This window comes from Rhinoraja longicauda, chromosome 31, assembly GCF_053455715.1.
Source record: "Rhinoraja longicauda isolate Sanriku21f chromosome 31, sRhiLon1.1, whole genome shotgun sequence".
Taxonomy (NCBI): Eukaryota; Metazoa; Chordata; class Chondrichthyes; order Rajiformes; family Arhynchobatidae; genus Rhinoraja; species Rhinoraja longicauda.
This window is the reverse complement of record NC_135983.1, coordinates 13,642,727-13,655,735: the sequence shown is the minus strand read 5'-3', so window position 1 is coordinate 13,655,735 and position 13,009 is coordinate 13,642,727. Positions and strand designations below refer to the sequence as shown.

The 13,009-nt window shown below is 42.7% G+C and overlaps 1 protein-coding gene across 4 annotated transcripts in view; it reads left to right on the top strand.

Moving 5' to 3' along the window:
• The window catches only part of exd3 (exonuclease 3'-5' domain containing 3), a 104,335-nt gene extending 91,614 nt beyond the window's left edge, over positions 1-12,721 (top strand). For all 4 annotated transcript variants that reach the window (XM_078426000.1, XM_078425997.1, XM_078425998.1 and 1 more), the window contains 2 exons: positions 10,140-10,233; positions 11,408-12,721. In XM_078426000.1, coding sequence (XP_078282126.1) covers positions 10,140-10,233; positions 11,408-11,742 — 429 coding nt within the window. In that variant the 3' untranslated portion in view covers positions 11,743-12,721. The remainder of the gene's footprint in view (positions 1-10,139; positions 10,234-11,407) is intronic.
• The last annotated feature ends 288 nt before the right edge of the window (positions 12,722-13,009 follow it).

Below are 13,009 nucleotides of genomic sequence, written 5' to 3'. Positions count from 1 at the left end.
AAGTCCTCAGTTGCCTGAAAGTGGCAACACACAGAGATAGAGGGTGAATAAGGTAAATGGCATTCTTGCCTTCAACGGTTGGGGCATAGAGTGTAAAGGGTGGAATGTTGTGTTGCCGCTTTACAAAACACTGGTTAGGCTGCACTTGAAGTGTTGTGTACAGTTCACTTTGAATGCCCCAGAGATTGACAGACAATGAATACTACAGAAAATAGCATTCCCTGTACACAGTATGGAGATCAGCAGAACCTTTCTGTCCAACAATGAATAGGCCTTCTATATATTGTAGAGATTATTAAGTCCTGTGCATATTTAAAAGAAGAACCACCACCTCTGTGGATTTTCTGGAAAATAACACTGATCATGCAGATTATTAAAGATAGCAGCCTAAATGTTGCACATAGATTATAACCCCAGCCCTGGTGAATATCACAGGGAGTAGCAGCCTCTATGTATTTAGTTAGCATCTACATATCTAGAGTGACTATAATTTAAATTGGGACTAATAAATTTACTTGAGATAATCATTCCCTCTGCATTTTGTTATTAACACTCTTCTATATTTTAAAGAGAAATGTGGTTAATCAATGTAATAGAGTTTGGGACCCAGTAGGTATATTGTTGGTTCTGGTTTATTATTGTCATGCGTACTGAGATACTGTGAAAACTTTGTTTTGCATGCTTTCCGGTCAAATAATCAAGCCATGCCCAAACAGAGTAGGTAGTGGTGCAAAGAGAAAAATACCAGAGAGCAAAATATAGTGTAACAGCATTATCCCATCATAGCATTACAGTTAAAGAGAAAGTGCATGTAAAAAAAAGTGCATTGAGGTAAATTGGGAGTTTGGGACTACACCCTTATGATAATGTAGTCAACTCAGTAGTCTGATAACAATGAGGAAGACACTGTTTCCGAATCTCGTGTATGTGTTTTCAAGCTTTTGTATCTTTTGCCTGATGGAAGAGGGGTGAAGAGGGAATGACCAAGGTGAAAATGGTCCTTGATTATATTGGCTGCTTCCCTTAGGCAGTGTAAAGTGTAGATGGAATCTGAATTGTGTGATGGACTGGACTACATCGACAACTCTGCAATTTCTTGCAGTGTTGGCTAGAGCTGTTGCCAAACCAAGTTGTAGAAGATGGTAGGATTTGTTGAAAATCTGCCAAATTTCCTTAGTCTTCTGAGGACAGAATACCAACCGTTGTGAACACAGCTAACATTAGCAGTTCAGTGCAGAATTTAGAAAGCAGCAGCCCCTGTGTACTTTGACAGCTGTGTGCCCAGTGTGTGCTATAAAGAAGTGCAGATCCTGCACATTTGTCAGAGCATGTTACTGGGGATATTACTGTAAATATTACTGAGGATAGCAGGCCATACATATTTTATGGAGTGTTGCAACCTTATTTTATACTAAAGAAAAGAACTGGTACTGTGTTTATCCTGTACCTTTATAGAAGGTAGCAGCTCCTTTATTTTATAAAACCCTACAGCCCTGTACAATATGAAGAATGGTAAAATAGGTACTCCCATCTGAGATTATGTCAAATAAATTGGTGTATATTGTGGAAGACATCTGTTTAAGGATGATTATAGCAGCTTCCTTGTATATTTTTGAGGATAACAACTATTTTGCAAATTAGAATGCTTTATTATGCAGTTACCATCCATATATATATATATATAGACATATCGATGGTAAACCCCTGGATATATTATAGAGAGTAGTAGTACTAACAATTGATACTGAGAATAGCAAAGCATGCGTGTATTATAATTAGCGTTCCTTGATAATTGATATGCCATGGGAAAAATAGCAATTGAAATTAGAGATAAGTAGACCTAATTATTCTATTAACTTCGAGACCCTGGGTATACTATAGAGAAAACAGAGTTTATATCTATTGCAATCAAAAGCAGTTTATATATGATATAGAGATTAGAGTCGCAGTGTGTAGAATTGAGCTAACCAGGCTATTTACATTGTAAAGATTAGCATCTATATCAAGAGAACAGCATTTCCTGTGCAGATTCAGATTATTGTCAGATAAACCAGAGTGAAATGAGATTTCTTATTTGCACGAAACACACAGAACAAACAATGTATATGGTAGTAATAAGTACAATAAGTACAAGAGTGAGTGCAAAATAGCTGATTGGTGCAAAGATGATAGTGGAATCTGAAGCAGTGCAAAAATAAAGTATAATAATGGGTAGGGTTACATAGCAACACCTTTGGGAAAAGTGGGTGAAAGAGGTGATTGGTTCAGGAGTCATAGCTGTGGGGAGAAACAGTTCTTAAGTTTAGATGTCTGAGCTTTCAAGCTCCTGTATCTTTTTCTCAGAAGGTTGAAGAGACAAAAGGGAATGGCCAGGGTGACAGGCAACCCTGACAATACTTCCAGCCTTCCTAATGCCAGACACCATGAAGATGGGCTGGATGGAAGGAAATGACAAACCTGTGATGGACCGGGCTTTGTTCATCACGCTCAACAGGTACAGGCGTCGTGAGCTGAGCGGTTGCCATACCAGGCTGAGATGCATCCAGAAAGAATACTTTCTATAGTGCATTTGTCGACATTCGAGAGAATCCTCGTTGGCATGCGAGCCTTTTCAGGTGCCTGAAAAAAGTAAATATGCTGATGCACTTTCTTGCTTATCACAGAATAGCAACTATTTTTTGCATGGTGGTGTTCACGAAAATCAGAACAAGTACAGGCGAGCTAATCAGTCTACTCTAGATCTTTCATATCATATCATATATATACAGCCGGAAACAGGCCTTTTCGGCCCACCAAGTCCGCGCCGCCCAGCGATCCCAGCACATTAACACTATCCTACACCCACTAGGGACAATTTTTACATTTACCCAGCCAATTAACCTACATACCTGTACGTCTTTGGAGTGTGGGAGGAAACCGAAGATCTCGGAGAAAACCCACGCAGGTCACGGGGAGAACGTACAAACTCCTTACAGTGCAGCACCCGTAGTCAGGATCGAACCTGAGTCTCTGGCGCTGCATTCGCTGTAAAGCAGCAACTCTACCACTGCGCTACCGTGCCGCCCTTTAGCACATCGATGGGTGTTATTATTGTTGGCAGTGCCATTACATGGCAGATTATCGCCATAGAGGAGTACATGTGTAGGTATATTACAGGGATGTAGAATGGTATCACTGGGGGTGTCCAATATTGATGGGGATAATGTTGGAATAAAAGGCAAAGGCAATGGAGGAATTTCTGAACCACAATCCCAAGAATCATCAGTTACTACCGACTTCATACGGAAATGTGTAGAGGAATGCGTTCCCATGAAAACCATCCGAGTGTTCCCCAACCAGAAGCCCTGGATGAACCGGAAGGTCTGCATTTTTCAGAGAACCAGATCTTGGGCATTCGAGTCTCGTGATGCAGATTCATACAAGACGTCCGGATATGACCTTGATAAGACCATCAAAAAGATTAAAGGCGAATGCTCGGCAGCTGTGGCAGAGTTTGCACACCACCTTGGTGTGGAAACACACCAGCACCTTGCTGTGGCAGAGCTTCCTACAAGGCTAAATGTTTCGGGTTGAGACCCTTCCTCAGTCTGAAGAAGGGTCTCGACCCGAAATGTCACCCTTTCCTTCTATCCAGAGATGCTGCCTGTCCCGCTGAGTTACTCCAACATTTTATATCTATCTTCGATGTTTACACATCTGCTGTGCTGCAGCTAGTAAAAATTTCATTTTTCCGTTTTGGGACATATGACAATAAAAGGCTCTTGTCGTTTGACTGGTATGCTTCCTTCCCAATGAGGAATTAATCTCACGTAAACCTGGTTGAGGGGAATGAGATGGCTCAGCAGGAGCACACCTGAAGAACAGTGAACACCTGGCCGCAAGGTAACAAAGAAGAGCAAGGTGCAATCTGCGAACAATTTAATTGAAGATAGCCGAGCTTCAATGCAGTGCGAGGGGATCTGGCCAAGTAAACTGAAACCAAACGTTGGCACAAGATTGTGACAGAACAATGGGTGACCTTTACAGAGATGTAGGTTACACTCCCACGAATGATTACTTTGAATTGGTCTTTACCACGGGAGAGCCAAAATTTAAGCAGAAGTGGGGATAATAGACGGGGTGGAAATTAATAGGGCATAATTCTTAAAGTAAGCCAGTTTCCATGTCTGTATGAAATATATTCTTGGTTGCCTGGGAAGCTGGGGTTTGCCACAATCTCCCTCACCACCACCCTAGGTGGGGAGGTGCCAAAGACTTGGAATATGGCAAATGTAGCATTTATGTTCAAAAATAGGTACAAGGATGTGCCATGCAGCAACCCATTCAGTTGAAGAGGTCGTCAGAAACAATATCAGGGGAAAATTTGATCGAGTGAAGCCAGTACAGATTGGTTGAAGAAAATTGTGAATTATGGACAATAGACAATAGGTGCGGGAGGAGGCCATTCGGCCCTTCGAGCCAGCACCGCCATTCAATGTGATCATGGCTGATCATTCTCAATCAGTACCCTGTTCCTGCCTTCTCCCCATACCTCCTGACTCCGCTATCCTTAAGAGCTCTATCCAGCTCTCTCTTAAATGCATTCAGAGAATTGGAATAGCAGAGCAAGTTGATAAAAGGAATGAACAAGATATCACTTGGATGGAATTTCAGGAGTTATTTGATAAATAGACTAGCTCCAAGGGTGGCAGGTTTGCAATAAGAGTAGAGATTAGGTAGACTTGCACCTGTGTTTGGAAGAATGAGAGGGGATCTCATCAAAAAATCCAAAATTCTTACTGGGTTCACAGGCTGATGGTGGAAGGACATTTCCCCCTGAGTGAGGAGTTTAAAACCAAGGCCACTTAGGACTGATATATAGAGCTATTTCGTCCTCCAAATTGATGCATCTTTGGAATTTCTACCTCACGGGGTCGGTGAAGGCTCAGTCATTGAGTTCATACAAACAGAAATCAAGGGATTTCTGGACATTTAAGGAATGTGGGGATGTGGCCAGAAAATTGCACTGTGGTAGGTCAGTCGTGATCTTAAAGCAAGCTCAAAGGGCCAAGTAGTTCACTCCTGCTGCCAGTCTCTTTGTTCTTATGAGTGCAGCAACAACAGCATTCAAGAAGCTTGAAACCGTCTAGGACAAAGCATCCCACTTGATTGTACTCCATCCATCACCGTAAACATCCATTTGCTCCACACTCACGCACAATGGCTGCAGTATACGATCTACAAAATGCACTGCAGTTACTTGCCAAGGCTATTCTAACAGCACCCAAACCCACAGCCTTGCAACACCAAAGTCATCAGGGGCACGGGAGAATCACCATATGCAGGTGGTGCCGGTAACACTTCACCTTGACTGAGAAATATAACACCGGTTCTTCATTGTTGCTCGATCTTAATCCTTGAACTCCCTCACCAACAGGACTGTGGGAATATCTTCGGCTGAAGGAATTCAATGCTTGAAAAACACAGCTCTCCATCATCTGCTGTGAGGCAGTTAGCAATAAATGCATGCCTTATCAATAGTGCGCAGATCCTGTAAAAATGAATGAAAACTAACCTAGGCATACATATGCATGAATTGTAAATGATTCGACTTACTGAGGGAGCAGTTAGTAAAGTGAGTGGAATCGTGAGACTTATTTTACAGAAGCTGGAAAGTCATGTTATACCGTTGCAGAACACTGGTTAGACACAACTAGAGTATTGCATCCAATGCCTTTAGGAAGAACATGGATTCCTATAAGCCCTTTAGAAGTGTGGAAAGTATAGAAGGGTACTTGGAAAAGGAATTAGGAGTACAAATAAGGAGCATAAAATATTGTTGCCAGGAAAAATTATGGAAAACTCCAAAGCATTTCATAAGGGGAAAAAGATGGAAAACATGAGGCCCCTTAGGGACCAAAGTATAAATCTATGTTTGGAGCCAGAGGATGTGAGTGAGGTCACACATATAGTTCATAGATACTATAGTTCATTAGGGTACAGGACATTGGAGTTGGACAGAGCAATGGCAGATGAAATTTGATATTTGATGCACTTTGGTGCAATTTTTCAATCAAGTGCACAGAATACTTGCCTTCATTATCTGGGTCATGGAAAGCCAATAACTTTTAAAACATAACAACAATTTGAACGAAACTTCCGCCAGCGCACCGCAGGCCAATGGTGAGTAAGGTGGGCCTACAATTGTTACGCTATCGTGTACCGTTTTGGCTGTCAAGTAAACATACAAGGTGAGAGTTTTAGATATATATATATATCTAGGAATAGTGTTGCAGTATAGTGTTGAGTCTGAAGAAGGGCCTCGACCCGAAACGTCACCCATTCCTCTCCAGAAACATAGAAACATAGAAAATAGGTGCAGGAGACCATTTGGCCCTTTGAGCCAGCACTGTCATTCATTGTGATCATGGCTGATCATCTACAGTCAGTATCCCTTGATTCCACTAGTCCCTAGAGCTCTATCTAACTCTCTTTTAAATTCATCCAGTGAATTGGCAGAGATGCTACCAGTCCCGCTGAGTTACTCCAGCATTTTGTGTCTACCTTCGATTTAAACCAGCATCCGCAGCTCTTTCCTACACCCTTCAATCTCTGTGCTGTTTTCCCTGCCTCACCTCAGCAGCCATCCTATGATCGTCTTCATTTGCTAGAATCTTCAGTACTTTGTGTCTATCTTCTATTATTTATGTGTCATTTGTTTTTGTGTTTGAGTCTATGTGCCTGTGATGCTGCTACAAGATTTTCCATTGCACCTGTATCTCACCATATTTGTGCATATGACACTAAACTTGATTTGAACTTGATCTTTCTCATTCTACTGGTGATTGGAATGTAGAACACATTCTTTGGACTGTGGGTGACCTTTCATTTCACTGCACATCTTGTATGTGTATGTGACAAATAAACTTGACTTGATTGCCTCCATGGATGGTGGAGAATGTTAAAAAATGTTAAGAATGTTAAAAAAAAGGACAATAATTCCCTATCCGGTTGTTTGGAAATTATGATGGTCCAGTATCTGTTTCGCAGGGTTTCCCGCATCCCCTTTAAATTCACCAGGATCCTGTGAATTAATAGTGTGTTGGGATATTTCAAGGAACAAAATCTCAGTCTGGCATTATAAAAGTCCCGAGGTTGCCAGGTTATCAGAGCTTTATTGAATCCAGGTGTGCACTTGAATCACCAAGGCATAGAAGACTACAGACGAAGCTTTGTTAAACAGGATAGGTATTGTTGGGTATTTGATGGTTGGCTTGGACATGAAGGGCCAAGGGCCTCTTTCTATGCAAGAAGCAGTAAAGAAAAATCAGTAAGGTTCCCATGTCTGATCCATGATTTATTATCTGTGTAGCAATTATGTTGTTGAAGAGCTAGTGGTGAATGTTCCTCATTCTTTTCAACATTTTAACATGTCTAGACCCTGCACAAGCTATCATTCCATTATACTCTTAATCCTTTGTACCACTGCCAAGGTGGCCGAGAGCACACACTTTTACTCTTACTCTTACTCATCCATCTGTAGCATGAAAACCTATCCTTGAATCTATCCTTGGCCCTTACTTTTTTTCCATCAACATGCTGTCCCTGGAATCAAATAGTTATAATGGCAGAGGAGAAAATTAAGGTGTGTAATTCAGGATTTTGTTGGCCTGAATTTGAAGCACCAGCCTGATAATGAATGAATGAATGAATAAGTTTATTGGCCAAGTATGTGCATATACAAGGAATGTGCCTCGGTGCTCCGCTCGCAAATGACAACACAAACGTACAGTTTTCAATTAAGAATAAAGCATAACCACATCAAAACAATAAGGATACAACATTACGGTCCTAAACATGTGGGTGAAAATAAACCAGAGCAAAAAAAAGACTACAGACTTTGGTTATTGAGTAGAACTATCACTCGTGGAAAAAAGCTGTTTTTATGTCTGGCTGTGGCTGCTTTGACAGTCCGGAGTCGCCTTCCGGAGAGAACAAAATGTACTTGTGCATGTGTGTGTTGCCACCAGCCAACAGTCCTGCAACAATGTGACTGTGAAATCCCAATGCTGGGAAACATCCATTGGTGTTGACTGTCATCACCTCCACCCTCCCTCACCATCCTCGCCATTTAATGTGAGCCTCAGACAGTGAGTTGGAGCAAGCCCTGTTGTCCAGAACTAAGAACTAACAGGGTCCCGACCTGAAATGTCACCTATCCATGTTCTCCAGAGATGCTGCCTGACCTGCTGAGTTACTCTGGAACTTTATGTCCTTTTTTGACATAATTCTTGCTTCATAGCCACCCACAGCGATCAAAATCAGATTAAAACTCCCCACCTCATGTTTAGGAACCCTGACAGTTGTGGAATATTCTGTACATTTTTGACCTGTACAGAATTCCTGCAACAGGATATGAAGTTCCAACCTTCTCCGCCACAGGAGGGAAGCAGTTTCTTGTGGGTGCTGTTCTTCCTTCTATTTAAAACTGAGTATTTTATCAGTGCAGGACAGAGAAAGCCCTTCATTACCACAGGTCCCGGAGAGAAATAATGTACAGGTATGACAAAAGTTGGGCACAATTAACTAATGATTCGTCTTTTTAAATGAATTTGTCGCTAGGTCTGTATAATGCATGTCACAGACTGTTAAGAAACCCTTGGGAGGAAATGTGTGAGGATGGTCAGTGGGCGGAAGGGCCTGTTTCCGTGCTGATTCTCTATCTCTAAATTGATAACTATGAAATAACGCAAACCATGTTTATCATTGCCCAATCTTCTGTAATCTAGGGACTATATATGACACCTAATGTTGTACCAGGATATACAGAGGATTAAGCATTAAACCAACTAACTACAAGCAATTGGTGGTGGCCAGAAATGTGCCAGAAATTCTCCTCTTTCACTATCTTCTCTTTTTCCTTTGTCATTCAGGATACTCTGGCTTTGGCTCCTTTACCTTTTCCCTCGTGAGAATGTAAATATTCTCGACCAGAGAACGTCTCTTTATGATTATCCTTTGTTTCTCTATGATTTTACACATTTGTTTTCACTTTTCTGGATAATTTTTTCTCATCGCATTGATTTTAGGCCAACTCCAAAGTAAATTTCTCCTTGAGCTTTTCATTTATTAACCTAAGCATTAATGTCTACTCATCCCTGTTTCACATGTGTTCTCCCACTGGATACTTTGTCCATGTTCCCAGAACCAGAACCAGCAATACTTCCCTTTTACTTGGGCTGGAAAATGCTGATCTGGGAGGTTCTGTTGAACACCTTCACAAAGTTATCCCTTCTTTGTCCCTTACTCTAATATTGGGGGTAATTGAAATCCCCTGATAGTTCTTGCACATTTCTGTTGTTTCCCCGCAACTTTGCTCCTCCATCGCCTTCTCACTACTTGGAGGCCTGTAGGACACCCACACTGAGATAGGTCTCCCTTCTTCTCAATTCTAAACAAGCAGTCTGCTGTATCTGTGCTATAAAATGTCCCTAATCAGTATTTCTGCCTCACCACTGCTCTTCCCTTCCCCTATCTTTTCTGGAATGCTTGAATATTAATCAGTCCTGAGCTTTCTTTAAGCCATTTTTCATTTTTCTTTCCACCATCAAACTTCCACATGACTGTCGGTGACTACAGATCACCTATCTTATTCACCGTCAGTTATGTAACTATGGAAACCACCCTGGCTCTATGCCACCTGCACCATTAGTGAGTTTTACCCTGCCACAGATTCTGGCCAGACTAAAACTTAAACAGTTCCACCAGCCTACATTTCCTGTGCTCTGTTAATCTTATTGCTGCTTCTCTCATTTTATTGGCAGGAGCTGCAGATAATTGTAATGAAATGTCATCCCTGGTGTTGTAGTTAATTTTAGTGACTGGTTGCGTGGAACAGTACAACGCGGAAACAGGCACTTCAGCCCATTGTGTCCATGCCAACCACAATGCCAACTTAAACTAATCCCACCTGCCTGCTAATGGCGTGCATCCCTCCATTCATGTTCCTGCACCTATCTAAATGCCTCTTAATCATTGCTGTCCTCGTCCCTGAATGTATCTTTCATAGTTGTCCGTGAATTATGTGCTCAGGATCATCAGCAACCATCTTGTGGATCCTCACAGAATGCTGGACCTAATAACCCTTTCTCTTTCTACAGCTCTGCAATGGGTCTGAGTACTTGAAGCTGTCGGTTGAGGATATGGCACAAGCTGTACAGTTAAACACTGCCGCAGGAGAGACAGAGACATCAGGTATCCTGAGTGGATGGAAGCAGCTTGATGTGGATTCTGAAGTGTGACCTGTGGTGGTGGGAGCTAGGATATCCAAATATCCTTGGATATTTTGAAGATTTTCTGGGGGGAGATGGTGTCCAATTCATTGGGTTCCAAACAGTGAGGAAGTGTGTGAAATTTCAGGAAGGGTAGATCTGAAAGGGAACCCCAAGAGGAGAGGAAGCCTTGTGGAATGATGCTGTGATGAAATTTTTGTGAAGATGGGGGAAATGTGTGGTGAAGGGGAAAAGGACGAGTGAAGGCCTCACTGTTGTCGGTACAGTTGCATGGAATTTGCTGGAGGAAGGGGGCAGTTGCAAGGTGCCATCCCCTGGGAAATGTTGCTTTTCTTGGGAAGCCACAGTGAGAAGGCCCAACGCAAGGTATTGTGCATGGAGACAAGGAGAATTTTTGCGGGGAGGCCAGTTCTACCAGATACCCTGAAGTATGGTTTGGCACACAAGATATCTTGGGGATGAGAAAGGAAGAGAGGAAATATGGACTTTACTACTGAGGTAAAGCTACGTGATGCATGCAGTCCTTCCTGCGAGGAGATGTACTCAGGCTTCCTGGGAAGGATGGGGAGGAGTGGCTTTGTGCTGTATCTGAGTTGTCCTAGGGAGGGAGGAAGGTGTAATGCATGGGGAGTCTGGGGGGGGAGGAGGTAAGTTGCAATCAGAATGTCCCAAAAAGGGTAGACTTGTGCACAGAGTGGTTCAGAGGGGAGAGGAGTGGAAGCATTGCAGGTATGGTGGAGAAGAAGAGGAAGGAAGAACATGCATATGATCCAGCGGAGGTGTTAGAGAATTGCATACGGTGTGTGCTAGAGGAGAGGATATGAAGACACTGTGTATAAGTTGTCCTGGGAGAAAGAGAAGGGAGATATTATTTGTACCATGTCCGACAGACGTCAAAGGCATTGAGGGTTGGGTATCCCAGAGGGAAACTGGCTTCTAATAAAGGAGATAAGATGCGCAGATGTCCCTGAAGGGCGAGGAAGCATTGCACACTGGGGGTTTCCAAGAATGAACAGCAGGTGCTGTGTGCACTCGATTTGAATAGTCGTTCCTTTGTTCAATAGCACAGAGCCTGACACTCTTTGGCAAATGGTATCAGTTCCCATATACTTCTTATTTCTTTTTTCATTTTCTAGATACTCCATCCACAGAGAGTATTAAGTTCCCCAGTCAAGACAAACACAAGGACCTTCTGCAGATTGATCCTGGCTGGCCTGGCATCTCCTCGTATTCTCCCAATTGTCACTGGGCAGAGAGATCAGGGTTGAACATGAAGACCCTAAAGTTTACCAGTGGTGCATCTTTGCAGGTGAGCGCCATTCCACCTGGTATTTTGGACAAGGTGACCCGGTTCTACTGCTGCACTACCTGTGGCAAAGTGTTCTGGGAAGGTTCCCATTTTCGGCGTGTGCTATCACAGTTCCAAGAAGTGCTACACATTACCAATGATTCAACATATCTCCAAATGTAATCCTTCTTCACGTTGTACCAGATGTTTATTTGTAACCTGAGTACCAGCCTTCATCTTCCATAGAGAAAATGCACCTTGTCAAAGCTCATTTTTGGGCACGTCTGGTCATCAGTCATCCTCAAGAATTGCATCAAGCTGGTCAGACCACAGCTCCAAGAATCTTCCATATTCCTTCCCATCTTTTGGAGCATTCAATCCGAGCTCCATGCCTTCCCATCGTGGGTACCCCATATCTTCCTGTTTTCTGCCCTGTCCAATTGATCCACTCTTTGCTGAGCCACTGATACACTTCTGCCTATCTCACTAATCCCAACCCACCAAGTCCACCCAAACCACTCATCATTATCTCAATTAAACCATCCACCCAGTTCCATCAACCCAACTAAACAGCTGAGTCACTCAATCACCCCACTAACACAACCTGCTCTGTCCTACTGACCTAAAGTATACTTCACTTTCCAAATGACCCAACTTGCCATGTCCCATTGTCCAACAGCTCCCCACGCTCCAGACCCCAGACCCAACTTATTTTGCCCTGCTGATCGCTCCTCCTGAGCTAACTTGCCCAACAAGCCCACACGGCATTGTACTGTTGACTCAATCCACCATTGAGCAGATACATTTTATCCTTATTCCACTCCCCATCCCAATCTCCCCTCTCCTGCTCCATCCCACTCTCCTCTCCCTGTCACACTCTCCCTACCTCCCTCTGTCTTACTCCCCTGTCTTACCTCCACCCTGCTGTCACTCCCCCACTCTCCCCATCCAGCTTCTGTTAAATTATCTGTAATTTAATCATTCTCACAAATTGATATTTGGATCACACATCTTAAATCCAGCTGCTCTGCTGCCAGCTCCTGTTGGAGGTATTGCAAGTTTTAAACAGATTTTACTTTTTAATGAGATTTTACTGCATTTTTAATAAGAAAGTAACTATCTAACATGTTGATGTACCACTTGTTAATTCCGAATAAAGAGATTGTTCCAGTCATAAAAGAGTAACATGAGAAGTGTTTCTGAAGATTTATCTTCTGAGATTTTTTCATCAAATCTGAAGTACAACTCAAGGACACGGTAGCTGCTGGGGTTATACAAAGTGATTGAGAGGTCGTGTTTCATGACCAAGGCTAACAAGCCTTCACTGCACTCCAATCATGCTACATGGGATAAACTCAGAATAAAACTGGGCATCCATTGGGTGTTATGGATTATTACAGTTTCTAACCTCATGGCCTGGCACATCTCTCACTCTAACACTACCTTCAAG